The following is a 27,425-nucleotide window of genomic DNA, read 5'->3' as shown; positions in this document are numbered from 1 at the left end:
GGCATTAGGCCCATGATATCCGAACCTGATTGTCGCGTGCATGGCGAGCACACTGGCCTCCAATTCCACGCCACCGAGCCGTAAACAGCATGCTCGTCCAGGATAAGTTTCCATTTAAGCTCCCCAAGTACAGCCGAGAATGGTATGTGTCTGGGGTCAGCTGAGGCACTGGACCATGATTCACATTTTGCTGTGGTGTATGCTCCTACAGACGAGAAAGGTCCAGGCCATGCGTCTCTACGCCATCGCAGTAGGCATGCATGAAGGTCAGACCATTGATACCACACGCTCGTAACGCTAACGGTACAAAACCTCACGGGTCGTGCTGTTCCTCTTTGCCTCTCATTAATCCGTCGATCCGTGTTGTCGTGCACCAGACCATCTTGTTATCATTGCCGACAATCTTCCTTTCTGTGGAAACGCAAGAAAGCGCCAGCCATGTCCGGATACGACGCTTTGGTGTGGCGACCTTGGTAACCAGGCCACTCCATACTACATACTCCATGAAGCGCTGACGCTTTCTGTTCTATCTAGGATGAATCATGCCTCGAATGTCGCAGCTGGGTGGACTGTTACCATTCCTGCCTCAAGCGGTGCCCTGATAGTTGCCGCTCTGGCTGTCCTGGTTACCACGGCGGGAGGGGCTGCATGGACCATTGCTGCGTTCGCACTACATCAGTATCGGGCCAGCGGCAAACCAGAGACGGGCCTTTCCCGCACATTCCAAGTCATCCTGCGTAACGCGGGCAGCTCGACTGCTAGCGCCCTAGAAATTGTTCAAGTTGGACACGCATGGAGTGGTTCGRTCAGCCACGCCAAGGTCAAAGCCTACTGCCTCGCTCTTTGGCCTTTGATCATCAAGATTGCTTTCATCGCTGCAAGTGTTTYTGTGGCAAAGGTTGCGATCAGCGCCCACGAGGTCAACGTGATACGTTTGCGGCCGACCAACTGTGGAATGGAAGTTGTCGGAGCCACTAACGACTCCTCTCCCAACTACGATTACACTTCGAAACACGTTCAAGATATTCGACAGAGCCGGGCATACGTCGAAGCATGTTACAACARTCCTAATGGCAGTCTGGGCTGCACCAACCTGCCTGTACAGCGACTGCCGTTCACCAACAACACAGAGGCCATATGCAGGTTCGGAGAGCTCTGCCTCAAGATGGCTGACAATGCTTTCGGTCTGGACACTGGCATTCTTAATTCGCAAACTCATCTTGGCATCAATGCCAGAGATAATGACCGGGTGAACTTTCGATTTTCGACAACTTGCTCCGTCTTGAGTTACAAGGACTACACAACTTTCAAGCCCGATCCCAACAGCAATGACAACTCTACCATCTTCGACATTAACTATGGCGGAGTCGGTTTCAATGGCACAGGTTCGAACTACACATGGCAGCACAAGAATCTGGCGACAAGTCTCAACCTCCCGTATACTGTACAGTGAGTGTCGAGTGAACACGCGRCATCTCAGGCAAGACTGACAGTCCTGCATTAGAACCATGTTGAACTATGCAGGACCACGGAGCACCAATCCTAATGGCTGGTATCCGATTTCTCCACTCAATCTCTCCGATGCAGATACAAGTCTTGTCTTTGTCGCTGCGAACAGCGTCTCCTACGAAATGCCCGTGTTTGATCCTCTCTATGCTGCAAACACTAGCTTTCCTGTCAATGAACAGACCTGGGTGGGTTCCTCCCTTTCACATGCTCTAGGGACATTATTGATCGTTGTCGTAGTATTTGTCAGACAGGTGGTTCAACATCGTAGGCTGCGCAGACCAAATCGAGATCTGCAATCCAGCGGTGGGAGGTTCATGCTCTGGACCCAARGGCTCGATCCAGGTTATGCCTTATACTGAGACCCTCGGCCTGAGCGACACTCAAAAGGCCACCGCCGCTAGAATCGTACTCGCACATGCGGTCTCTCATCCGCAGCACGTCGTCTCCAGTCTCCGTTCTACCGCGTTACTTGCAAACGACCTTCTAGTGCTAGGAACAAATTCGCCCGGCTTACCCGAAACACAATGGCACTTGGAGACTACCAAATGGTTCCAGACTACTCTCGCAAATATACAACACCGTATCGTCGACTTTCCAACCAACGACTGGGCTTCAAGGCGCAATCCTGCCGACTGGCAGACGAGCGATTCAATCGACTATAGCGTTGTGGCTCCTAGAAACTGGCAAGATTCCTATGCACCAGCGCTTGAGGAATTATGCCACCAACAGCTGGTCAGGAGTACAGACCAGTACCAGTCTTTCCTACTCGTGGGAGTATTGATCGTGATAATTGTCAGTTGTGCAATCATCATCACCTCTTGGACGCTTGAGCTTTGCGTTGAAAACCGGAAGAGTCGGAAACCAGGAGGATCGAAGCGACACAAGCTACTTGCGCATATTGGAGATGGTAAAGCGCACTTGCTTTACACCGCATTGAAAGGGTCGGGATATGATGGCTGGCAGGACGAGTTAGAGGCTCTTCCACATCGGTCACCACCGGATCGGTCTCGTCAACGCGATGTTGCAGCCCTCGTGGAGGGTCCCGATGGCTCCATCATGTTTCCTGGACCCCGGAACGAGACCGTCGATGCGGGCATCGGTCCTGGATCATCAGAAGACGAAAAGACTCCGTCTTACAGTGTGGCATTGCTTGGAGGCCATACGCTTGTATGATAACGGTACGCTGACTGGGTTTCTCCGTCAGACAGGCTTTCATCCATGCGGCGTCGAGGTACTTGAGATATTTCCTTGCGGCGAGGACCCTTTGAGATGTCACCACTCTCGTCGCTGTAGAAACTAGCCAGGTGATGTGACCCAGATCTATCAATCAGATTTTGAACTCTTCTCCATCATASAGATGACATGAGTCGTGACCTGCCCATATCTTGGCACAGTCGTGAAAGAGCTCGTGCGTGCTTCCTAGGACGAGGGTACCTAGCACAATCAGGCCTTTAATTCGGATAGCCCGATGAGCCGGCAGGGATGAAAACAGCATCTCATTAAACAACAGAAATGAGATTCTCGAAGGACATTCATCTTCTTTCGACCACTACCTCACGGCATTATCAGCGTACTTTCTGACATCCCAACCCACGTCGCTCCCTAAGTTGTTCTGAAGAGAGAGAGAGAAAATGGCATTTCAAACTGCGTTCGTAACTCTCCTGGCACTCACCTACTACGCGACCGCCAGCCACCTACACCCACGCCAATCGTCTGGAGGAGTCGACATCAACAACCTCAGCAAGAATGTCAACGGCACCAGCGGTACCGGAGATGTCTCCGCTTCGGGAAATCTTGCGCCATTTGGAGGAATTGGTGTTGGATGTGGTATAAACTGGGCGGAGGGAGTGTCATATGGAGGTGAGCAGGCGAGGAAATAATTCCACGGAAAATTAATGTTACCTCGATATTGACTGTTTGGATCTGTAGGTGGCCTTCAAGCCGGTTCCTCAAGTTTCGGTCTAGGAGGAGGATACACCATTCGACCTGAAGAGATGGAAGTTGGTGCTGGAATCGGCTTCACAAAGACGAACTCCAGCGCGAGCATCCAATTCACGGGCAGCACAAATGGGACGTTTGGATTGACATTCAGTTCTTCAAGTCCTTTTGTGTGCATTCCTTCCTTCGAGGATGGGCAGCATAGCGTGAAGTGCACGACGGCACTGGGATATTGAGTGATTTGATGATGATGTCTCGCGGCGTGCTAGAAAGCATGGCCCGTCGAGAGCCGATGACGGAATTCGGTATAGAGGGAGGCGCGAAAATGTGCGAGTTTCTTTCGGTTTGAACTTCAAGGCGAGCGAGGGTTGGGAACCGTGTCTTCCAAGTGGATTCAAGACAAGTCAGATTCTCAAACGCCCGTTCGACTGCTACCGCATCGGGCTTATTTCGGGGGCTTGCTTAGGGGTGAACCCATTTTGATTGGCTACCGAGATGTCGGGCTCATAATTCTCCGCGCTACCTTACCTCCTAGGCTAGGTGTTGCATTCGGTCGGTGGATGTTAGCTACACTGGCAACCGCTCAAGTCCTGCTCTTCTTACCTACACACTACCCCTCTAAGGACTGAACGGCGTTAAAACGATAGGAGCGATGATGTGCGCGGCTGTGAAGCTACCGTACATCTGTTGTGTCATGCAGAACCAATAAGGGAACTTTCACAGTTTACCTTAATTCACGCAGGTACGAGCAAGCCCACTCGTACGATACGAGCGACACCAGCATGATCATCAGACAACGGCACTTCTACTGTATTGCTGCAGATCTATGGACTGTTTTTACTCCTTTCGTTCTGACGATCGCGATCACTCGATGCCGGGAGCGTCTTCCTGTATACCCACTGTGCGAAATCATTGCAAGGCGTATCGATAAATGTAGTTCCCAATTCCGCCACCCAGAACGTCACGGGCAGCAGGATAAGATGCGGAAGCAGATACCTGACCTCCAGCGCGTAGACTCCCCAGTTGGTGACTGGAAAAAGGTTGACCCAGGTCGGGATCTCTAGCATTCGCTTTTCCGTCACATACCCTACGGCGCCGTAGATTCTGTCTCCGAGAATCCACAGAACTGGGCCGTGGAAGAGGTAGAACATGAACGATATGCGGCCAAGGTAGAGGCAGAAGCGGGATTCGAAGAATCGCTTCAGGAATGGGACGTGTTGTGCCGAGATGACCATGGAAACCGCGCCCCAGAAGAGAAAGAACCATTTGAAGTCGAAGACTGCTTGTGGCTTGAAGAAGGACAAGTAATACCAGCCTTTAGAGGCTCTCAGGTGCATGATATCTGAGCTGTTGGCGGGGACACCTCCAAGGTAGAGGCCAATGATGAATACAGCATATGCCAGCTTCGTTTTGTGGGGTTTGAGCCTGTACATCCATGCAGGGAGATCATCGTTCAGGGCCAGAAGATCGAGATCCGAGAGAAGCATTCCCGCAACGAACATGGCCATGTGAGCTCCATCGACAATGTACATGAAGTAGAAAATTAATCCGCATTCACACCAAAGTCTAGCATTCCTGGTGCATCGTGAGAATGCCATGGCAGTGGTGTAGACCACAATCGATCCCTTCATCTCGATTGGGATAGACCAAGTGTGTGGATGATAGTCGACCAACAGAGTGTTGTTGAAGATGTACGTGAAGTTCTTCATGGCGGCGTACCAATTCCACAGCTCTTCACCAAATGAATCCACGTTGTTGAAGCCACACTTGATTCCAAAAACGTGCGGCACGCTGATGATCATGAGGGTGACAATCCAGATGGGGATGAAGAGGCGCAGCCATCTACGGAACAGCGCAGATGCAACATTCTCGCTCAACTTCAAGTGATCTCCCGACTGGATCAAGGAGAGCGGTTTTGCTGTGAGGACATAGCCAGAGATGACGAAGAATGTCGAGACGGCCAGATGCCCGCCGGAGCCAAAGAAGACGCGAATACCAGGAAGGGCGGCCAGAAAGTACTTCCCATCCCATCCCCAAGCATTCTCCAATATATCGCTACCTTCCCACGAATGTGCCCACAGCTCGTGGTGAAGCAGATAGACCAAAAAGGCCGCGAAGCCTCTCAGCCCGTCCAGATACGCAGTTCGTCGCAGCTTGGGCGTTTGAGTGTGCTTGGGTGTCCGCCGTAGGATGCCTGGCCGTAAGGCTGAGGCTATGACTGCGAGCGTGTTCAAAACTCGCGAGCCACCCCGTGTGTTGGTGGGTGTAGCGTTTCTCTCCCTCTGCTCATCCTCGGGCTGCGCTAGGAGACGGAGTTGACCATTGTCCATTTCGCCCTTTTCCATCATCCCATCGACTCTCTCATCCATGTCCTGATTCTTCATTGTGCACGACCTTGCGATCGCAATGCTGGGAAGACGCGCTGCACTCACGGGTCGGGATTACTTGGGTAAGTGCAACTTTCGATGTAAAGAAACGCCAGGGTGACGCGGTGGCCGGACAAGAAGCCGAGAAGAGCAATTAGGCTGCTCCCGCACCAGGATCCTACCTTAGTCTGTGGCCCGTGAGCCGGACTGTGCTCGTTTCACGCTCGGGCCAGGTCCTCGCAGTCGTACCTTCTTTCGTCACATGTCAAAGTTGGAAATCACGACCTCCGTGTCCCGCAAGGAGAGAGTTCGGATCGCGGACGCTGGTTGGCCTATTGTTCAACAAGGCGTTGCCATGCATTATCAACCCCACACTATTCACAAAGATGCCGAAATGTTCTTTCGAGTCTTGATCAACCCCTCGATCGAGGCGTTTGGCCAGCCCGCCCAAATTCTCCGCCTCATTTCAATAAACGCAGAGTAATAAACGAAGGAATTCGATAGGATTCAGGAGAGGGGAGCGATGTGGTACGGGTGCAACAACGTTTACTAAGATATGCTTCATATCTTAAAGCCGGTGAACCAGACCGTTGCGCACGCCAAATGCAGTATCTCACTGCCAAATTTACCTCAACTCTGCCTCCCAAGACCATGGCGTGCACTCGAGGGCATGTGGTGTGCGTGAAATTTTCGCGATTGTGTGCGGATACTGTGATGCATTGCCGACAAGCATCAAGGACATACTGCTCCTGATCTCCCATCCCATCACCGAGGCGTCCCACCCGCTGCGCATGGCGTCTCACGCTTGAGCCTGCATGCAATACCACATTTGGCGCGGGTGATGCCGATCGGTAGAAAGAGGCCGATCGGCCACACCACACCAATATGAGCCTCGGTGCGCATAGTGGCCAATTTTCCTGGGAGGTTGAGAGGTCTGGAGATTTCGTGTGGCAAAGCGAAATTCGGGCCCCACCGGGCGAGGCTCGCGCTATTGCGATCCCAATGAAGCGGAGTGGTCACTACAGTTGGATCCAATGAGCGCATGCGGTTCCATTTCTTAATCATTACATCTATCTTGATGCGTGCTAGTCAATCTTCGCTGGTCGATTTTCTGTCCTCCGTCTCCCGTCTGTCCCTTGCAGCTCTCCTGCTTCGACACGGCAAACAACACCGTCGTCACCTCTTTCCGCTCTCCGCCGTGCGACCGCCTTGGCTCTCCCTTTCCGCGAGCATACGAGTCCTCGCATTGACGACATCTGCAACGCGTTGTGCGGAGTAGGACGTGCAAGGCCTCCGACAAATTCGCAAGATCTTTCCTGGGTTCCCCCTACCATTGCTACAGAGGCAACTTTCTAGAAGCCTCACGCGCTAGCGCCCTCCATCCACCCTTCGTCCTGCCTGGCGACGAAGACCCMCCCCGCCGTAAGACGCCACGCTGCAGCCCAAAATCTCCCTCACGCGGCGCTTGTCGCACGCCCGCAAATCCAACGGCGACATGAAAATGGGTGCCATGCCTAAGGGTCAGGAACTCTTCTCCTCCGTGCCCACCATCGGCTTCCCCAAGCAACTCCAGCGCACATTACCCGCATGCATAGCATTAATACTATTTCTGGTCTTTCTAACCGGCTCTACTGGCACCGTGAGCACCAGCTTATTCCAATCGAAGCAATCACATTTTCCGAGGAAGATTTGGCAAACATGGAAGGTCGACCCTATGATGTTTGAGGAGCGCGACCACAACACAGCGCGTACGTGGATCATCAAGAACCCCGACTTCCGCTACGAAGTGCTCACGGACGAGAATGACCTTGCATATGTGGAAACACACTTTGGCCCCGAGGGCTTCAACCGGCCCGACATTGTCTACGTCTACCGCGAGCTCACGGCACGCATCATCAAGGCAGATTTGCTGCGATACATGATCATGTACGTTGAGGGAGGCGTATACACCGACATTGACGTCGAGGCACTCAAGCCGGTCAAGAACTTTATCCCCAAGCGATGGGAGGAGACGGACATTGATATGGTTGTGGGAATTGAGATTGATCAGCCCGACTTTGCGCGTCACCCAGTTCTGGGCTCCAAGTGCAAATCCTTCTGTCAATGGACGTTCATGTGCAAGCCTCGGCTCCCGGTGATGCTCACGCTGATTGAGAACATCATGAAGTGGCTGCACAGAGTGGCCAAGGAGCAGAAGTGCAAGATCTCGGAGATCCACTTGGACTTCGACCAAGTCATCAGTGGCACTGGTCCCTCGGCATTCACCGAGGCCATCCTGAAAGACATTACCAAGCGCACCGGCAAAGAGGTGAGCTGGGACACCTTCCACAGCATGCAAGAGTCGATCCTGGTTGGACGTGTGCTGGTCTTGACTGTGGAGGCATTTGCAGCTGGCCAGGGCCATTCTGACTCCGGGAACCACGACGCGAAGCAAGCGCTGGTTAAGCACCATTACCATGCATCTGGCTGGCCAACGACCCACCCTCGATTCAACCACCCGATCTTCGGCGAGGTCGAGAAGTGCAATTGGAATGTTGAGTGCGTGCAAAAGTGGGATCAGGACACCCTAGCGTTCAACGCACTACCACAGGAAGAAAAGATCAAGCAGATCGCAATCAAGGAGCAGGAGAATAAGGAAGAGGAGCGCAAGCAGAAAGAAGAAGAAGAGGAAAGGAAGCGAAAGGAGGATGAGGAGCGAGAAAGAGAAGCGCTTGAACTCGAGCGAAAAGCACGAGAGAATGCTGGAAAGCCAGAGGAACTGGTACGGCCGCCGCCGATAGACTTGCGCGGCTGATTGTTCAATATCAGCTGCGATTGCGAATGAGCGTACCATCAACAGCATCCATCATCGAAATCGGCGTTTTGATACTAGACGGACCTACCACACGGCTCCGCTTCTTTCTTGGAAAGGCAGGGGCAGGGGCAGGGCAGGAGACATTCGTGTCATCGATGGGGGGAGTTTGTTTCAGGGAGAATGGAGAATCTAAGGTCGGGCGTTTTTCTTGGTTGTACATACAATTGAGCTAGAGCGTCGCAACGACTATGTATGTAACATCACGAAGAAGAGAAGAGAGGAGCATAATTAAAATCCAGTCGAAAACTTCAAGTGCTCACCTAATTTGTGCTTCCTCACGATCAGTCAGCGAGACGCGACTGAAACACAGCAGCAGACCTGGCGCTAAATGTGAAAGGGTGGACATCCCTGCTATGAATGACCATGCTTCTGTCCCTCTAAGCGACATGCTGGTCTTGATTTGCAAGAGCTTCGTCTGTGTATGGAAATATGATCTCACCTGCAAGRGAAAGCTACACATATACACTCGATCGTCCGGCCACAAGCAGAGAAGCCGTAGAGCATTCGTCAGACATAATGTTTCCGTAAARACCTATTCTACAGTATTCAATGCTCCTCCATTGTCGCATGTGTACAACCCAAAATCGCCCTTTGCATGCTGAACGCTCCAAATCCAAGGCTTCAAGCCAAAGTCTCAAACAAAAGCACCGCTTCCAATCGATCCCCCTGCGCGGTCATCTCCTGGGCTCGGACTCCTCAGTCGAGGCGGCGCGTCGTAAAGATTGTCATCATGTTCATCAGCGTAGGGGTCCCTCGTTCTTCGCCCAAGATCACCAGAAGCATTGATCATCTCGGGACTGCTGGAGCTGAGTCGTCGCTGAGGGACTTCAGCCCACTCGTCGCTGCTCCTCTCTTCCTCCTCGACAATGTCCGTGCCTCGCGGAGCGGGCATCATGGCATTGTTGGAGTCTCCGTGCACAAGTCCTAACCTTTCCTCCTCGGTGGTGGCAGGTCCTGAAGCGCCGGGATAGTTACCTCCACGTGAGCTTCCGCCTCTACTAACGAAGGAGAGTGCGCCGCGAGATGTGGGACGGTGGACATCATCCGCTGCGCTGCCGCTGCGATTCCTGGAGAATACGTTCTGGAAAGAGAACTGTCTTCGCGCAGTAGGTGCTCCTCCAGTCGCATGCGGCGGAGGACGAGGTGGCGCAAGTGAGCTTGTTGCTGAGTTTGGCCGCTCCTCCCCTGCCCACTGAACGCGTCCTGGGCCAGCTTCATCAGATGCCACCGCTGGAGAGCGATACGCAGTATCTTCATACACTTCGTCCAATTGGCCTTTCTGCGATCCAGGGGCTAGACCGTACAGATGTGCTGATCTTCGCACAGCCTCGTCCTCGGTGTCCATCTTGTCGGCTGTCACGGTCTCCAATGGGACTGGGCTATGGCCTCTGTTTCTGCGCTGGGTGATTCCTCTACCAATGCGTCCGAAAAAGCCTGGATGGACTTCACTATCTGGCTCGCTCACATCGTCGTCATCCGTTGGGAATTGCGACATTCCCAAAGGTGGATGCACGGTCTTCCTCCTAATGATCGACCCACCGCCGCCCACAGTTGAGACTGTTCTTCTTCGCCGCACACCATCCCACTCAAAGTGCTCGTTCTCTCCAATGGTCTCCATGTGCGCCTCGTCGTGTATACGATGTGCCTCCTCTGCTTCTCGCTTGTGCCGCGCACCACTAAAGGCACGGAGAATGCCTGCGCCACCTCTGACAGCATCGGCTCTGGGCTCGTATTCTGGCTCTTCCACCTCAGCAACCGTACGTATCTGATCAAGGTCTCCAGAGAAGATTTTGGTGTCGGGGACGTCCTTTGACGATTTGGCAAGCTGAAGCAGCACAACCCCGGAACAGATTGTTAGAAATCCCATGACAACGTTGATGATCTGAGTGGATGTTCCATGAAATCCTCGAAACAGCACTGCAGAGGTGATGATAGTGGAGGACGTAAAGAAGACGTAGTATGTAGGCGTGACCAGAGCGGCATTAAAGAGGTTGAGCGCTTTCTGTGAGGTATTAGTTGTGAATTTGTCTCAAGCTGAATGGTTAGGATACGCACGTTGAGGTAGATGATCTCCGTCAGTAGGGTGCAGATCACAAACACGAGCAGCACGTATGTGAACCATTTATTGAACTGCGCCTCGCCATTGATCTGAGCGATGATTGCACTCCCCAGACCCTGGGTAGCAACAACGCTCAGTCCTCCGATCAACGAGCAGATCGTGATGTAGACCATCATGCTTTTCTTGCCCCAACGTGGTGCCACGTACCAGGCAATTGCCACGCACCCGAGTATGATCACCCCGGCATACGACAGAAAGCCCGGCGCGATGACATAGTGCTGCATTCCTTGGATGTTGCTCACTGCGCTTTGCTCCGGAGCATTGAGCGCAATGACCACGCTCCCAATGATACACAGAAAGCAGCTCACCCACCCGACGAAACTCAGTCTCTCTTTCAGGATCCACCAGCTCAGAATGGTCGTGACCACGACCGAGAGAGCTCCCAGCGGAGTGACCAAGATGGCGTCGACGAACATGTACGCTGCAAAGTTGCATATCTCTCCCACAATCATGAGTGTCATGCCGAGCCACCACCAGAGGTTCTTGAGATAGCCATATCCTTCGCCTGCCTCCTCATTGTATTTCTGGTTTGCCTTTAATAGACCAATCTTCTTGACCACAAATGATACACCAATGAACAAGCCACTTCCCACTGCGAGACATATTCCGATGATCTTGTATGAAGCCGGTCGTTCGGCCTTGGCTGGAGCGGTGCCGGTTGCTGTGGAAGTTGCAGAGGAGGTGCTCGTCGGCGTCGCGGTCGTTTCGGTAGCCTGCCGGGCGGCTAGCAAAGCCGCATTGTATATGAAGTTGCCGGCGGTGTCCATGGCGGATATGGGTATGGGGAGGGAAGTATAGGATGGCGCTGCTACGTGCGAAGGCGCAACATGTGTCGCGAAACAAGGCCCGTTCAGCGCTCAATCGTAGCTCTATTCAATTGTGACATGTACACTGAGGCGCAGTCCAGTCCAGCTCTCGTCCCGCTATCACGCAGACACGGCCKGGTGCAATGTAATGTCGACGCCGGCTGGGAAATGCCCGTTCTTGGCTTTCGTGGCCTTTAGATTTTGCCCGAATCCTGAGAAGACCCTGGGCATGCGTCGAGAACCTAGGTAGGTGGAGTGCTCAAAGATGCACGGGTGAATGTAAATGGTGTTGTTTATTGAGCTCGGAAGCCAGTTCCCTAGCGACGGCAGGGATTGCGGTTAACGAGGGGTGGCGGCGTGGAAGAACGCGCGTGCATGCGGTACGATGCAGAGAATTCTGCAGCTGCCTTATGTCTACAGTCTAGGTGAGAGGCGCAGCTGTCGGGGAGTACATGTACAGGTATTTCATGGTTAGGTGCGTCTGCATGTGATCGTAAACGCAACACACATCGCAGGTGTAAACAAAAAAAGATTGGATGTGATGATGCATTCATGCAGCGCTTTGACTCGGGCGGCGGATAGAATACTTTATTCTTGGCCTTGATTCATGGTGACTTCCTTAACACGTAAGTTACCAGACACATCACATCAGAGCTGCGGATACCATCAACTTGATGCTGGGCCCACAAACTTGAGCCATGAATGATGAGCATCCCGATGTCCATGTTCCAAGATTACCATAGAGCATTCAGGCCGACGGTAGGTCAAAAGAAAGTTCTTCGACACATGAAATCGCATATTCATCCGAGGAATTCTCTCGAGTCTTGACAGGTCTCTCGACTCACCGGAGCGGACTGCAGCTACAACTGCTGGGAAGCATTGGCTTATCGAAGACCTCACCTTCCCGAGCCGAATGGACAAGCAGTGGCCACGATCCCACCTCACCATGATCTGCTCTGAGGCGCGGAGATGCTACATTAACTAGTCGAGCTGGATATGCTACTACAGACGGCTGGAGACAATCTTGAGATTTGGATCGCCTTCAAGCCATGGCCCATATGAACACCAGTTGAAGATGCAATCTGCGATCGTTTGCTCTGATCCTCCATCATCTGACGCGTCAAGTATTCGCTCTGTTTGGCAGTCCATTTCAATAGGGGCAAAGATCATGCTGATGTCGACTCGGTAGACAAAGAATCGCAGAAAGGATCTCGGGCCTCGCTCTCGTTCCGCCAGCTCATGCCCTCGTATGTGAGGTACAATGCGTGCAATTTCTCTTGCTTGAATGGCTGAAAGAATATGAACAAGACGCGTTCTTGACATTCCTTTAGAAGGAACCTACCTAGAGCTGGAGCTGAGCTGTACGTGAGCACGCTGTGATTGGCTCCGTCGTTCAGCTCGGATTTCTCCACGTKCACTAACGCTGACAAGAGCACCTGGACATTCTCGCAGCGTCCAACGGAGACGGACATTGGCTGGTTCGCCGCACTCCGTGACATCTTCTTCCACATTATTCGCCAGGCTCGCCTATATAGACATTTGTCGTTTTCTTGCTCCGTGTTACACGATTCTCGACTGGCTTCTGCAACGATGCTGCTACACATTTTCGATAGGATCTGGACGCTGACCTTGATATACGCTGCGCTCGTCTTTGCTGCATGGCAAGCGGGGAKATTCACCACTGACCTGATCGCATACGGAATCTTCCTCTCCTCGACGGTGCTCTATCTCACCAAAGTTGCAACACACGTAGACCAGGAACGGAAAATCACCGCACTCGGAAAACATGCCCCATCTCTTGTAAGTACCTTGTCAAAGAGAACGAGAGAAGCACATTGCTGACGCTTTCTCTAGCGTACGGCAACCCCGTTCAACCTTGGTATACTAGCACAAGCAGTGTACCACTTCTCTATCCATAAGAATCATGAGTTCTGGTACGTAAATCACGCTTTCAAATGAATCGTTCTAATTGTTGTAGGCACAAAATGTTCAAAAAGGGCAATGCAAACAGACCTTATACTGTCGAAGCAGTAACCGCTGGCGGACGTATTATCTTTACAGCAGATGAGGAGAACATCAAGGCTATTCTTGCCACTCAGTTCCAGGAATATGGCAAGGGACCTCAATTTCGCAAAGAATGGTATTTGCATGCAGTTGCATATTTACGCTCGTTTATCGTCTAACGGTTACTTAGGAAGGACTTTCTGGGCCTATCGATATTCACAACAGACGGCGAGCTCTGGCACAATTCTCGCGCGCTCCTCAGGCCTCAATTCATTAAAGATCGGGTTTCCGATCTCCACACTTTCGAGCACCATGTACAGCAGCTCTTGCCCATGCTGGCTGGTGACTCAAAGGGGGCGACGATTCGACTCGATGATCTGATTTACAGATTCACCCTGGACGCAGCAACTGGTTTCCTCTTCGGTCGCAGCGTCGACAGCTTGGCCAATGGCGAGACTGAGTTTGCCAGTGCGTTTACTGTAGTACAGAATGTTCAGGCTACTATTGCTCGCGCGGGTYCTGTAAGAGGATTGGTGCCAAGAAAGAAGTTCCAAGAGGCTTTGGCTGTACGTTGCAGCGTAGTGTAACAGGAGATGGTTCGAGACTGATAATTTCCTAGGTGCTGAACAAGTTCACCAGCCAGTACATCGATGAAGCTCTGGCGCTTCCACAATCAGAATTGGAGAAGAAGAGCAAGTCTGACGACGGCTATACATTCCTCCATGCTTTGGCCGGATACACGCGAGACAGACAAGTACTGCGAGATCAGCTGGTGGCTGTACTCCTTGCCGGACGAGACACCACAGCAGTGACACTTTCTTGGCTGTTTTACGAAATCTCGAAGCAGCCTGAGATAGTGGAGAAGTTGCGCAGAGAAATCGCGCAGCATTGCCCTGATCAGAAACCGACATACGAGAACTTGAAATCGATGAGATATCTGAACCACACGATTAACGAGACGCTACGACTCTACCCGGTAAGATAGGACTATTGGTTGTTGAKAATCATTTGCTAATGAGACTGTGTATAGGTCGTTCCATACAACGTCCGTGTGGCATTGCAGGATACTACTTTACCCCATGGAGGTGGCCCTGATGGCATGGAGCCAATAGGTAGTAAGTAGAGATGGCTCGACCCTGCGAATAGGATCTGATCTTCTCCGTTCGCAGTCACCAAGGACACACCAATCGGATACTCAACACTCATCATGCAACGGCGTGAAGATATCTACCCTTCACAAGCAAGTGGCTTTCCTGACCATCTCGCCTTCGTGCCAGAGCGATGGGAAACATGGACGCCACGTCCTTTCACATACATTCCATTCAACGGAGGTAAGAAAAGGGCACGCCTCCTCTTGCTTGAGTATACTGACTTTGCCGAAGGCCCAAGGATATGCATCGGTCAGCAATTCGCCCTTACTGAGATGGCGTATACTATTGTCAGGATACTGCAAACTTTTGAGAAGGTGGAGAGTCGAAACGACGGGTTCCCTGGACTACGCAGCGACATTGTGCTGCAGCCCCAGAAAGGTCAGTCCTGTTGTCCCATTTCGCTATTGATGACAATGTGCTAACTATTGTCCACCTGCAGGTGTTTACGTTGCTTTCAGCTAGACATTGTCGGCTTGGATAGCACTATAATGAACGTGATCATGAAATTGTGCAAATCAGCTTGCCCATGGTATCATTTGCCTCCATCTTCTTGTGTGCCTGCTTCTTATCAGTAGGTGCTTGTTGTTGCAGAGCATGCTATGCTTACCTCTTGGATCTGCTCCCATGGGTACACCTTCTCGATCACGGACTTGATCTTCCCTGAAACGAACATAGGAAGAGCATGCTCAACCAAGTGATCTCTAAGCTTGCCTTGGTATGCCTCGTCGCGACTGCGCAAGCTGCTGCCTTCGTAGCGCACTCGCTTCGCAACGAATGCACCAAAGTTGGCGTTGGTGTCCTTGAGATTCATCCCACTTAGTGTCGCCAAGTTGACAATACGACCATCCTTAGCAATAGCATTCAAGTTCGCTGCGAATGTGTCGGGGCCTGCTATCGTCAGTACAATCCGTCAGGTGGTTGGAAAGGGGTACAAACCGATGAAGTCAACGATGATATCCACGCCCTTCCCATCGGTAGCTTTCAAAACCTCCTCATCCCACTTCGTTGTTGTCGTGTTGTAAGCAGCAGTGCTACCAAGCTTCTCCTTGCAAAATTGGACTTTGGCATCTGAGCGTGCTGTGGCAAATATTTTGGACGCTCCGTTCTCTCTGCTGAGTTGCTGGCCCGCAATGCTAACACTGGACGCACCAGCATGCCAAAGAATGCTCTTGCCGGGCTCGTATTCGCCAATCAAGTACATTGCCTGTATTGCCGTGATGTACACCTCCGGCACTCCAGCAACTTCTTCAAAGCTCAACTCCTTCGGCTTGTGAACTAGCATATGCGTGCTGACAGCAATGTACTCAGCATATGCTCCGCCATAAGCAAGTCCAAACACCTCATCTCCTTTCTTGAACCCTCTCTCGCTTCCTTCAGCCAGCTCTTCGATCGTTCCGCTGAATTCGACTCCCAATGTCTTTGGTGCCTGAGGTGGGACAGGATACTTTCCCTCTCTCTGGAGGATATCCATACGATTTAGGCCGAATGCCTTGACCTTCACTAGAGCTTGCGATCCATTGGGTATCGGACGTTCGATCTCTGTGATGTGAAGATTTTCCAATGGACCTTTGCCATCTTTGACCGCTGGTGGAAATGTCAGAGCCTCGGGCTTGAATATTTCGCACGGGCTTGCTTACCAACAGCTTTCATGGTCGCCATGGTGTACCTTGAGAATCTACTGCAGCTGTCAAATGATGAAGAAAGTGTCAATATATCGTCCAAGAGTGTGATGCGTATTGGTAGCAGCGGCCAGTCAACTGTTTGGATTTGTAAGATGCAGATGACGCTGCTCCCGAGTGGGGCCGGATGATGATGAGGAGGGGCAGATTCGTGCTTATCGATAGGCAGGTAGGCTGGGCAATGCAGGTGGTCGGATTCAGACTCAGACTGCACAACACCTCTGACTTTAAGTATCAAGGAAGAATGCAGCACGTTGTGTATACTCTTGACGTTTGAGACGAGATATACATTATTCTATTAGTCTCGTACTGCAAGCGTAAAGAGAATCAAGACGCCACCGCTATGCTGAAAGCCATGCCTCACAGCCGAGAGAAGGTGCCTCATGGTGTCACACGACTCATATCTTTCCATGGTCGTGCCTTGGTCAAGCTCGAGGGCTTTAAGCTCACGACGTAGACCAGCCGTTCTGTGAACAGATGGCTGATAATAGCCTGAGTGGCGGGAAGACCACCAAACACCAGTCCGCTGATTGGGAATATCATTCCTTCGAAGAACCCGGCGTACTGGAACACCTTCTTGCTGATGCCGTCGTTGTTGGCCATTTCTTCCAACATACCTACGCAACGCATCTCTTCGGTTCGAAGGCTCACGCAAAGCTCGTGATAGCGCTCATAGTTGTAAAAGAAAAATATCATGGTGCAGAAACCGACAAGACGACACCAGCCGGCAACTTCCAAAGCGATCTTGAGCATGTCCGGTATGGCAACACTGGTGTAGAAGAACGTGTAGATACTCGAGCAAACCAATACAACGTAGAGGTGTGTTGGGAGGAAGTGTGCCTCGAAGAGTCGATGGTACAGATTGAACATGTTGGTCCAGTTGATCGGTTTCTGTGGAGGCATCACCGTAGTATCGACTTTATGCTCTCGAAGCGACACTGAAGGCTTCTGCGCTGCGTTGCCGGTGTAGAGAGTCGGCCAGGAAGACCTACGTTACTTGTCAGCTATCACGACGAAACTGCGGCTGTAGAAACACCTACTTGACAGGGCTCGAGGGAGTCTCAACGAAGCTGCCGGCATGACGATGCCGGTGTAACATCTTGATAGTTTCGCGAATGGCATATCCTGACTGTGGCAGCGTTAGTGCTGTCAGGGCCAAAGATGGAGGTTGGGCAGTACATCAAGGGATCCCCACATATGTCGGAGAGCCTGTTTGTATCGCGCATCCGCGCCAGTAATGAATCCTTTGACACCCACATCATCAGTGCTCACATCGCACTGACTTGCTGCTGCGTAGACCACCTCAACATGCAGGTTGCCTGACAAAGCAAAGAACGACTTCAGATACATGTGCATATCCTCGCCAATCGCCCCTGGACCGGTATCCCAACCGCCGACCTGCGCTAGCAAAGTCATAGGTAGCGAGTAGACCGAAGTGGGAATGCAAACTTGCGATCCAGTGTAAAGACTGGATATCCCTGCACCAGCCCACATAATGTCTGCGCACCGCACCGGAAGCGGGACTTGGTGCAAGTTCCGGTCAAACACAATTGGAGGGACGTATATTGTGGTCTGGTTGGTTTCGGGAGATTTGTTGTGTGAATGTGCAATTTGAGAAAAGTATCGAGCAGACAGGTGTGTGTCAGCTGTCGCACGGAGTCAGTATGTTCACGATGGGAATGATATCTTCACTTACCATCCATTGTTGTAACGATCAAGTCCCTCCTAACGTGCTCGTCAGGAAAATCTTTCATGATCTGTTTGCCGGCCCAAGACTCATTGCTGCTCTTGCCTTGAGCTTCGCCGGGAAGGTTTGAGGGATGAACGGTGAAGGTGCAGCGTAGGAACGAGTCACCAAATGTCTGGCAAATGCTCGCGGCTTTGAAAGCAACGTTCTCTTCCTTCTCTTCCACGGCGAGGTAGAGCTTCAGACTATCAGCGAAGGCTCCTTTGTCGTTGCCGCATTGCAGCTACGGCAACGTTACTTTGACGTACATGATAACTTCGGTGAGCTTCTGGATGAGAAGCCAAAACCCGCAATGTCTCTTCCAACGTAGAGACTTGCTCTTTATAAGCGGGTAGAATGATCGCAAACTGAGGGCATTGAGCCTTCAAATCTGCCTTTTCATCCTTGTCAACTGGCACACGACCAGATTGGGCGTTTGTAGCTTCCGTCACTGCCTCTTTCATTCGCTTTACAACATCGCGGACGGCCCAACAGACTCGCACAGGGTAGATGACCGAAAGGGCATGCAGGAAAAGGATGTATGCCGTCAGTATTAGCTGCGAAAGAGTCGCCTCGCCAGTGTAGTTATTGTTGTGATGCTCTCCAGAAGGTGAGACAAACAGTCCCAAGAACGACAGCGCTATCACGAGGCCTACGCTGAATGCTGGTATGCAACGGCTCGCCCAAGCATACAATCCGGCCATGGTGGTGATTTTCGATATTGGTAGAAGAAAGGTGTTCTAAAAATGCATCCAAGAGCAGACGACATTCTGGAAGTAAAGCTCGCATCGCGATGCTAGGGAAGTCGCGCGGACAGAGTTCAGGTTCCTGCAACGCGCCTTTCGTAGAGCTGTGGTTGTTGATCAATTGTGCTGCAAATTGTCGGGCTAGAAATTTCCCAGTCCAGCACCCACGTGCAAGCTTCGACGCTGCAGCGTGTTATGTTCCTCGACAACGACTGGTTCAACAATCATGTTCGCGAATGCAATCAGGAGTGCGATCAGCGGATACATTTGAAGACTGCCACACTTACCTGGCCAGATTTGAGCCTCACCGCAAAGCATGTTGTCTCATCTCGCGTCCAAGGGCCGGTGAAATTGAAGGTTGTCGCCCTACCTGTGACAGCAAAAATCTTGTAATCTCTGCAACAACGACAGTACGGTTAAGAAGACATTATTCGATAAGACATTAAACATCCGTTTATGACTCTCCGCGAGGCTGCTGCATTTTGTGCTCGTAGCTACCAGTTCGTGAGCGTCGTCGTCAATTCACCACAAGGAGGGGCGGCAATATTCAATTTCGGCGGCCCATGGTCTGGCGTCGATGGGTAAGAGCTGCGACGCAGTCATCCTCGGAGGCTTTCCAAAATCAGGCAGAATACGCACGAACGCGACACCACAACTGATAGAAGCTTTCAGCTCTTCAGGCTAACCCCATCGCCTTCTATCTTTCTTCTATTGTCAGACGAGATCATGCCGAGGATAAGGTTGCAGCAAGACTTCGCACGGTCACGCGATGCGAGCCGACCGCAGCATCGTCCGAGGAGAGCGAGGACATTTCAACATCTCTTCAGTGGTAGGATCGAGAGGGGATGTGAAGGCGCTGAGATGGAGGTCAGCCGTCTTGAAGACTTGTGTCGGTCATTTCACATGATGAAATCTTCATCAGCAGTCACGCACCGTGATCGTGGCAAAATGCAAGTGTATGCTAAGGCAATTCAGATGAAGAAGAGGGCCGAGAAGTCGAGACAAGAGAATCTCTGTAGGGCAGGGCGTACGTACACGCCTTCGGCCATATCTGTCTCCGTATGATGACCCATGGAATGCAGACGTGAACGGCCTACAAGTGGAGCACTTCTCTCGAGGATAATATCATGGAGCGGTCGTGACTCGACAGTCGGCGAGCAGGACAAGTGACGGGGTGAAGACAGGTAGGCATTGCGTTTGCTCTCTGCCAAGAAGATCCATCGCTTGTAGAAACTTGCGATCCGTTCGCACATCCGCGACGTCGGACGCCATGTCGCGTTTAGTTGCCGCTGTGACTGTGATTTCAGAAATATTCAGCGCGTTTCTCACATGTCTATTAACCCAATGGGTGCAGAGTCAGAGGAAGATGAGACGTGTGTTGTCTCATCTCGTCTTGTCCGAGTCTTATCGCTGTGGCTGGTGTGGCTGGGAAGAAGCAGAGTCCAATTGTCTGTTTGCATCGACGGACCGGCATGCCGCATCACATGTCATTCATAGGAAGGCAGATTTGTAGACACAGAACGCATTCATCCATTGTCTGAATAGTCACACCGACGTTCATTTCTCGTTGGTTCATTGCCCAAATATTGACAACAGCCGCCGAGTTGAAAGACGGTTCCGATATCGTCAACATCGTCATAGGTAACGCCACAGGCAAGCGTCACGGGCAAGCGTGTCACATGGGCTGGAGCTGATGCCTGCTCCTGCCACAGTAACCGCCGCAAGCTAAGCTCACCTCAAGCTTGCTCTCCTTCTCTCTCCTCTTACCTCGCCATCCACCCAATCCCAACAAATCTCATCATCACAACGCAAACATGAAGGGAAACTCACTCCTCACATCGGCGCTGGTCGCTGGCACTGCCTGTGCTGGCGTGCACAAGATGAAGTGAGTTGGACGATGATGATGACGACACMGAAACGAGACGGCTAACAGCGTGCTCTCCAGGCTCCAGAAGGTCCCTCTTTCCGAGCAGCTCGAGGGCTACAACATCGAGGAGCAGGTCCAGCATCTTGGACAGAAGTACATGGGCATCCGTCCACAGGGGCGCATCAACGAGATGTTCAAGGAGCAGTCCTACAAGGGCGAAAAGGGCCACCCAGTCGCTGTCAGCAACTTCCTCAACGCCCAATACTTCAGCGAGATCGCCCTTGGCACTCCCCCCCAAGAGTTCAAGGTTGTGCTCGACACTGRTAGCTCCAACCTGTGGGTTCCCAGTAAGGACTGCGGCTCCATCGCTTGCTACCTGCACACCAAGTACGACCACGGCGCGTCCAACACCTACAAGCAGAATGGCTCGGAATTTGCCATTCGGTATGGCTCTGGAAGCCTCGAGGGATACGTCAGCCAGGACACCTTCCAGATTGGTGATTTGAAGATCAAGGACCAGCTCTTCGCAGAGGCAACTTCGGAGCCCGGTCTTGCGTTTGCATTCGGTCGCTTCGACGGCATCATGGGATTGGGATACGACACCATCTCGGTCAACGGCATTCCACCACCATTCTACAACATGGTCGAGCAAGGACTCCTCGACGAGCCCGTCTTTGCCTTTTACCTCAGCGACACCGCCAAGGGTGATGACTCCGAAGCCATCTTCGGTGGCGTCAACAAGGATCACTATGAGGGCAAGATGACCAAGCTTCCGCTCCGCCGCAAGGCCTACTGGGAGGTTGACCTCGATGCCATCACCTTCGGCGACCAGACCGCCGAGATTGACGCCACTGGCGCAATTCTCGACACTGGCACTTCGCTCATCGCTCTCCCATCGACCATGGCCGAGCTCTTGAACAAGGAGATCGGTGCGAAGAAGAGCTACAACGGACAGTACACCGTCGAGTGCGACAAGCGTGACTCACTTCCAGACCTCACCTTCACCTTGACCGGCCACAACTTTACCATTGGCCCTTACGACTACATCCTTGAGGTACAGGGCAGCTGCATCAGCTCCTTCATGGCGTTTGACATTCCAGAGCCAGCTGGTCCTCTTGCCATTCTTGGTGACGCCTTCTTGCGAAGATGGTACTCGGTCTACGACCTTGGCGACAACTCCGTTGGTCTTGCCAAGGCCAAGTAGATGCAAGACGAGATCAAGTGTCGGTATGATGGTCTACACGATCGACTGAATCAAGGATACAAAGGATATGACGGGGCGGATGGGACGTCTCGATTTGTGTGTACCTAATAATGTACGGCGTGCACCGCCTCGATAAAAGAGGCGGGGTCTTTCTTATAGTGTACGTGTATGAAGTTTTGTAGCGAAAACAGCCGCTACTGGCATTCAGGACATCCGTATCAGTAGGTGTGGGTGTCACGAGCGCCATGTCTTGCAAATCTACATGTGCCACAGCAGAGGATAGCTGCCTCACCCGAGCGAGCCGGGGACGATCATTTGATGAACGAAGAACCTCATGATTATTGTTGTCGCTAATGGTGCTTCCTAAAAGCGTGATGGAAGCGCTGTCCGACAGGTGTGCCTGTTCTTTGAGCAGCCTTTGTGGCTTTGCGGGTTATCTTAGTGCATTTAGACACCTCTGTCACATGCTGCCTATCGGTCAAACAGCGGATATAAACGTGCTGGCAGGTGATCATCATCACATCGCATCACTTCCACGCTCGTTTCGACCATTATCCTTCAACGTCTTCCACCTCTGCCTGTTAACAACTCGCAATTCATTATTCTATTGCGAATTGTTCTAATCAACTCGAAACAGAACGGCACCACCGCGCGAGCTCCACGGCATGGGTCGACACAATGTAGCAGCAGCTCCAACTCCTCACCGATAGAACGCGCAGAAAGTGAATTTGAATGAGGCGGAGGCGTGCTCGTTCAAATAAGGAAGAGAAAAAGGCAGCCACAATACAAGAGATTGATCGATGATTCACCGCCAAACGCAGTGCTCGACCTCGCGTGTGACGCATCTTTCGCCAGCGCTTGTAAGACATCGACACGGGTGACTGCAGCAAGTGCACCTCGATCCGCATCATTGTGCATCTCGCCATCATGTCTACTTCGAGGACAACGAGCTCAGGCTCGCCATTAACTGGACAATCTACCAACACAAGAGCTGGCCGCGAGCTATTTCCATCACGAAATCACAGCAGGACATTGATGGAACTGCCGGAGCAGCTAAAAGGTGAAGAGGAGGATGGTTCCGATGATGGAATCACCGCAGGTGACGAGGAGCAAGGCATATTCGCGCAACAGAGTGTCTATGGCATGCTGGCGGCAACAACATCGAGAGCGAACTTCATGTTTGAGCAGGGTAGCGGGAGTGAGAGCGAAGGTGAGGATATCGCCGGATTGAAGAAAGACATCCCTACTGGTGGAGCCAAAGATGGCAAGAAGTCAAATCCACGCAGCTCAGGTCCAACATCTCAAGTCAAGCCGGATCCTCCGGCTACTCGACATCGCCAGAGATTATCAGAGACCAAGTTGGCGCAGTCAGTTCTCAAACCCGCGCGGAAGCGCAAGGACTCACAAGCCAACGATCCCATGACGCAGTCACAATTTTTGCCCCCGCGGAAAGGTGGTGAGGAAGAGGAAGAGGAAGAGCCCGCGCAGAAGCTGGAGGCTCTCCGCAAAGAAGCTCCCATGCTCGATCTCAAGATGCAAGCCATGGCGCGCGCTGGATTCAACTCCTCATCCACATCACTGAGCGGCAAGCAGAGCGGCGAGATGAAGCAGCACTACAAGCCACACAAATCACTCCCAAAGGTGATTGCGGGCATCTTCCACTTCCCCGAGCCCGAGGAGATCATCGCCGAACTCCCATGCTGGTACCTGCAGAACGTACTATTGCAAGGGTTTATGTACATTACGCAGAAGCACGTCTGCTTTTACGCATATCTGGCCAAGAAGACAAATGTCACCATCAAGACCGGACAGCTGGGCAGGCAAGGGAAGCATCGTTACGGGTTCAGCTACTACTGGTTCGTGTTGAAAGGCGATATTTTCTGCTACTATAAGAACCCCGCGGAACCATACTTYCCGCTCGGTGTGGTTGATTTGAGATATGCAATCTCTGCCGATGTGTCAGACAAGGAGAGYACAGAATTCATCATCACCACCCACGACAGAACACATAACTACAAAGCGGAGACGCCAGGCGCGGCCAAGGAGTGGGTGAAGCAGCTGCAGAGGGTCATATTCAGGAGCCGCAATGACGGCGACGCGGTGAAGATCTCCCTACTTACCGAAAACATTCTTGATATCGAAAAAGCTGAAGTCGTGGACTTTGCGGAGACTGTCAAGCTGCGGGTCGTTGGCAAGGAGGAGGAGAGTTACGCGATTGACGAATACTTCTTCACCTTCTTCAGCCATGGTGATGATGCATGGGATGTGCTAAAGGTGCTGACAGATGGTAATGAGAGTGCGAAGCAGGCTGTTGCGATGGAGTCTGAGGAGGAAGGGCAACATCGAGGAAAATCGCAGTCGTCGAAGTCCAGGTCGAAGCAAGCTAACGGTGGTCAACTTTTGAATGTGGACAAGGGTCAAGGATCCCCAAGTCGACGTAGTCATTCGAGATCGTCACTTTCTGCCTCGATCCAGGAGTCGTCCGAAAGCTACTTGACATCAGGCGATGAGGTGGATGCTAACATGTCTGCAAGCCAGATGTTGAGCGACGATGGCCTTTTTGGCGGACCGACACTCCGATCGCCGCAGAGGCAACGCCCTGTTTCAGGACCATCCAAGGACCGGATCCGTAGGGGGACATCTCAACCCTCTTCTTCCAGAGACTCTAGTATCGAACGCGACGACCTGCCTACTCAGCATCCTACGCGACAAGGCCACCATGCTCGCCGCCCGGACTTGGAGCCCAGGTCTTCCGCCGGATCTGGGAGCACTCTTGACGCTGAAAATTCAAGAGGGACACCTACTGACACTACTGCTTCAGGTCGTGTAATTCGTGGGATTTCAGCTCCCTTGCAACAGGCAGTTGCTGTCGCCGGCATGGTGCGCGCCTCCAGTCAACGAATGGGATCTTACCTGGGCAGCAGCCCAAAAGACTATATCGGCAGATGGTCTGGTGCTATCACAGGTGGAAAGAAGCACTACAGTGATGTCGAAGGTCTAGCGCCTGACGATAGCGTCCGCGATCTCGAGCAAGCAGGTGATGTTGAGAACGACCAACTGCGATTTCAAACTCACTTCGGCTTGCCGCACACCGAGGAATTGAAATCCACCTTCTTTTGCTGGCTACACAAGACAGTACCTCTCTATGGCAAAGTCTACATGAGCCAGCGGAGATTCTGCTTCCGAAGCTTGTGGTATGGGACCAAGATCAAGCTCGTCATTTCATTCAAGGACATCGTAACTGTTCATAAGCAACGCGGTTTTCGATGGGGATACTCTGGCATGGTTCTTGTCATCAAGGGTCATGAGGAGCTCTTTCTTGAGTTTGGCAATGCTGGTCTTCGGGACGATTGCGCTATCACTGTGCTTCGTAGCCTGGAGAATGGCTCTCACGCATTGGAGTCTACAATTCTGGACGAAGAAGAGCTTCAACTGGCCGAAACGGCGGCGGCTGAGAACGAGCTGTTGCAGGCTGCAAGGAAGGACAGCTATGCGAAGTACGAGACTCAGGTACCGCGTAGTGTGCAGCAGACGGAGAACGATGGTCCGCCGATACTTTTCGACGACAACGGTGCTTCAGTGGTGGAATTCAAACCGAAGAGTCCGATGAACATCACCTGCCTCACCATCGGCTCACGCGGCGATGTCCAGCCGTACATTGCCCTCTGCAAAGGCTTCATCGCTGAAGGCCACTGTGCCAAGATCGCGACTCACAAAGAGTTTGGACCTTGGGTCGAGAAGCACGGGATTGAATTCGCAGAAGTTGAAGGCGATCCAGCCGATTTGATGAGAATATGCGTGGAAAACGGCATGTTCACCCCATCCTTTTTCCTCGAAGCCAACTCCAAGTTCCGCAGCTGGTTAGATGGCCTTCTGGTCTCATCATACGAAGCCTGCAAAGGCGCCGATCTCATCATCGAGAGTCCATCTGCTATGAGTGGAATTCACATCGCCGAGAAGCTCCAAGTTCCGTACTTCCGCGCCTTCACCATGCCATGGACACGCACACGAGCCTATCCTCACGCCTTCTCCGTACCTAATTCCAAGAAAGGTGGTGCCTACAACTACATGACCTACACCCTTTTCGACAATGTCTTCTGGATAGCAATCAGCRGGCAGATCAACCGCTGGCGTGCTAAGACTCTTGGGCTGATGCCTACAAGTCTGGACAGACTCCAACAAAACAAAGTCCCTTTTCTCTACAACTTTTCCCCGAATGTCGTGGTTCCTCCTCTCGACTTCTCCGACTGGATCAAAGTGACGGGATACTGGTTCCTCGACGAAGGAGAAGCCTATACACCTCCCGCCGACCTCGAAGCTTTCATCCAAAAAGCCCGGGACGACAACGTCAAACTCGTCTACATCGGTTTCGGTTCCGTCACAGTCGCCGATTCTCAACAGCTCATGCAACAGGTCATGGACGCCGTCCAGAAAGCCGATGTACGATGCATCCTCTCGAAAGGCTGGTCCGATCGCTTCGACGCAAAACCAACCTCATCCGCCAGCCCAGCAGCCGAACTCCCTTCTTACATTCACCAAATCCGCTCCGCACCCCACGACTGGCTGTTCGCTCAGGTCGATGCTGTAGTCCACCATGGAGGAGCCGGAACCACCGGCGCATCACTCCGTGCGGGAGTACCTACAATTATCAAACCCTTCTTCGGCGACCAATTCTTCTTCGCCACAAGGGTCGAGGATCTGGGAGTTGGGGTACAATTGGAGGGCAAGATATCGAGTTTGAAATTGGGCAAGGCGTTGTGGATTGCTACTCATGATGCGAGAATGCAGAAGAAAGCGAAGGAATTGGGGGAGCTGATTCGAGGGGAGGATGGGGTCGGGAATGCGATTCGGGAGGTCTGGAGGGGTTTGGAGTATGCCAGAGGGCTTGTGGAGATGRGGTGTCGAGGGGAGGGGGGCGAGGGACAGGAAAGTGTGGGGACGGAGGAGAATTGGACCTTTGTGGAGATCGAGGGTGAGGAAGGGGAGGAGCGCGAGGATGGGGGGGACGTTGTCGACCCTGCACCAATCACTACTGGTGTTGCGGTGTGAAGGGATGATTTGCCGGCTCGGGACGAGCTTCGGCGTGCGAGTCTTGCTTGCTTGATGTGTGACGACTGTTATGCGAATTATATATTGAACGATGAACGAACGAGAGGCTGTAACCTTTTAGTTTAGCGTGGAGTTCTGGGACTACTTTTGGAATCTATGAGATGCTTCACTCTTATGCATTGATGTCTGGCATTAGGATCTTATATCAGCGTCAGTGCAGTGTTGGCGAATGTCTTGGGGTTAGGGTTGGGGTAGCGGTCTTACTAGAATTTCGTCTACGCATCATCTGCGCGAGCATACGACGAAGAGAAGTACCGACTTTCGACATCTTCATGTGTAGTGACGAAGGTAGCATTGGGGATAGCCGTTAGTGTGACTGTGAATCCGGAGAGTTGGTATCCAGACTG

General features: G+C 52.2%; 10 protein-coding genes; 6 read left to right on the top strand and 4 right to left on the bottom strand.

Moving 5' to 3' along the window:
* Nucleotides 1–535: 535 nt before the first annotated feature.
* On the top strand, nucleotides 536–2,682 carry RCC_00383 (uncharacterized protein; the record flags this gene model as incomplete). XM_023765535.1 has 3 exons in its annotated part: nucleotides 536–1,449; nucleotides 1,505–1,694; nucleotides 1,747–2,682. 3 exons carry the CDS (start codon nucleotides 536–538, stop codon nucleotides 2,680–2,682), a joined length of 2,040 nt encoding a protein of 679 aa, XP_023621303.1.
* A 458-nt stretch (nucleotides 2,683–3,140) lies between these two features.
* RCC_00382 (uncharacterized protein) lies at nucleotides 3,141–3,683 on the top strand (the record flags this gene model as incomplete). XM_023765534.1 has 2 exons in its annotated part: nucleotides 3,141–3,369; nucleotides 3,439–3,683. The coding sequence occupies 2 exons, from the start codon at nucleotides 3,141–3,143 to the stop codon at nucleotides 3,681–3,683; spliced, it is 474 nt and encodes a 157-aa protein (XP_023621302.1).
* Nucleotides 3,684–4,271: 588 nt separating this feature from the next.
* On the bottom strand, nucleotides 4,272–5,831 carry RCC_00381 (related to hard surface induced protein 3 (sterol glycosyl transferase); the record flags this gene model as incomplete). Its single annotated transcript, XM_023765533.1, has 1 exon — nucleotides 4,272–5,831. One exon carries the CDS (start codon nucleotides 5,829–5,831, stop codon nucleotides 4,272–4,274), a length of 1,560 nt encoding a protein of 519 aa, XP_023621301.1.
* A 1,483-nt stretch (nucleotides 5,832–7,314) lies between these two features.
* On the top strand, nucleotides 7,315–8,607 carry RCC_00380 (related to glycosyl transferase; the record flags this gene model as incomplete). The annotated part of the gene is made up of 1 exon (XM_023765532.1): nucleotides 7,315–8,607. The coding sequence occupies one exon, from the start codon at nucleotides 7,315–7,317 to the stop codon at nucleotides 8,605–8,607; it is 1,293 nt and encodes a 430-aa protein (XP_023621300.1).
* A 694-nt stretch (nucleotides 8,608–9,301) lies between these two features.
* Nucleotides 9,302–11,553, bottom strand: RCC_00379 (related to DUF803 domain membrane protein; the record flags this gene model as incomplete). XM_023765531.1 has 2 exons in its annotated part: nucleotides 9,302–10,669; nucleotides 10,723–11,553. 2 exons carry the CDS (start codon nucleotides 11,551–11,553, stop codon nucleotides 9,302–9,304), a joined length of 2,199 nt encoding a protein of 732 aa, XP_023621299.1.
* Nucleotides 11,554–13,182: 1,629 nt separating this feature from the next.
* RCC_00378 (related to n-alkane-inducible cytochrome P450) lies at nucleotides 13,183–15,209 on the top strand (the record flags this gene model as incomplete). Of its 2 annotated transcripts, XM_023765529.1 has the most annotated exons (9): nucleotides 13,183–13,392; nucleotides 13,447–13,526; nucleotides 13,571–13,732; nucleotides 13,787–14,162; nucleotides 14,216–14,572; nucleotides 14,627–14,711; nucleotides 14,766–14,927; nucleotides 14,979–15,125; nucleotides 15,187–15,209. In XM_023765529.1, the coding sequence occupies 9 exons, from the start codon at nucleotides 13,183–13,185 to the stop codon at nucleotides 15,207–15,209; spliced, it is 1,602 nt and encodes a 533-aa protein (XP_023621297.1). The 2 variants fall into 2 exon arrangements, with proteins under 2 accessions (XP_023621297.1, XP_023621298.1); XM_023765530.1 differs by lacking the exon at nucleotides 15,187–15,209 and having other exon boundaries at nucleotides 14,979–15,169.
* Nucleotides 15,210–15,245: 36 nt separating this feature from the next.
* On the bottom strand, nucleotides 15,246–16,397 carry RCC_00376 (probable quinone oxidoreductase; the record flags this gene model as incomplete). XM_023765528.1 has 4 exons in its annotated part: nucleotides 15,246–15,305; nucleotides 15,355–15,635; nucleotides 15,684–16,331; nucleotides 16,385–16,397. 4 exons carry the CDS (start codon nucleotides 16,395–16,397, stop codon nucleotides 15,246–15,248), a joined length of 1,002 nt encoding a protein of 333 aa, XP_023621296.1.
* Nucleotides 16,398–16,807: 410 nt separating this feature from the next.
* On the bottom strand, nucleotides 16,808–18,856 carry RCC_00375 (uncharacterized protein; the record flags this gene model as incomplete). XM_023765527.1 has 5 exons in its annotated part: nucleotides 16,808–17,414; nucleotides 17,467–17,555; nucleotides 17,606–18,072; nucleotides 18,123–18,351; nucleotides 18,422–18,856. The coding sequence occupies 5 exons, from the start codon at nucleotides 18,854–18,856 to the stop codon at nucleotides 16,808–16,810; spliced, it is 1,827 nt and encodes a 608-aa protein (XP_023621295.1).
* A 1,856-nt stretch (nucleotides 18,857–20,712) lies between these two features.
* Nucleotides 20,713–21,969, top strand: RCC_00374 (probable Vacuolar protease A; the record flags this gene model as incomplete). XM_023765526.1 has 2 exons in its annotated part: nucleotides 20,713–20,783; nucleotides 20,844–21,969. 2 exons carry the CDS (start codon nucleotides 20,713–20,715, stop codon nucleotides 21,967–21,969), a joined length of 1,197 nt encoding a protein of 398 aa, XP_023621294.1.
* Nucleotides 21,970–22,896: 927 nt separating this feature from the next.
* RCC_00373 (related to Sterol 3-beta-glucosyltransferase) lies at nucleotides 22,897–27,018 on the top strand (the record flags this gene model as incomplete). The annotated part of the gene is made up of 1 exon (XM_023765525.1): nucleotides 22,897–27,018. One exon carries the CDS (start codon nucleotides 22,897–22,899, stop codon nucleotides 27,016–27,018), a length of 4,122 nt encoding a protein of 1,373 aa, XP_023621293.1.
* Between the last annotated feature and the right edge of the window lie 407 nt (nucleotides 27,019–27,425).

The sequence above is a fragment of the Ramularia collo-cygni genome, assembly GCF_900074925.1.
Source record: "Ramularia collo-cygni strain URUG2 genome assembly, contig: RCC_scaffold01, whole genome shotgun sequence".
Taxonomy (NCBI): domain Eukaryota; kingdom Fungi; phylum Ascomycota; class Dothideomycetes; order Mycosphaerellales; family Mycosphaerellaceae; genus Ramularia; species Ramularia collo-cygni.
This window is presented reverse-complemented; position numbering and strand designations above follow the sequence as displayed.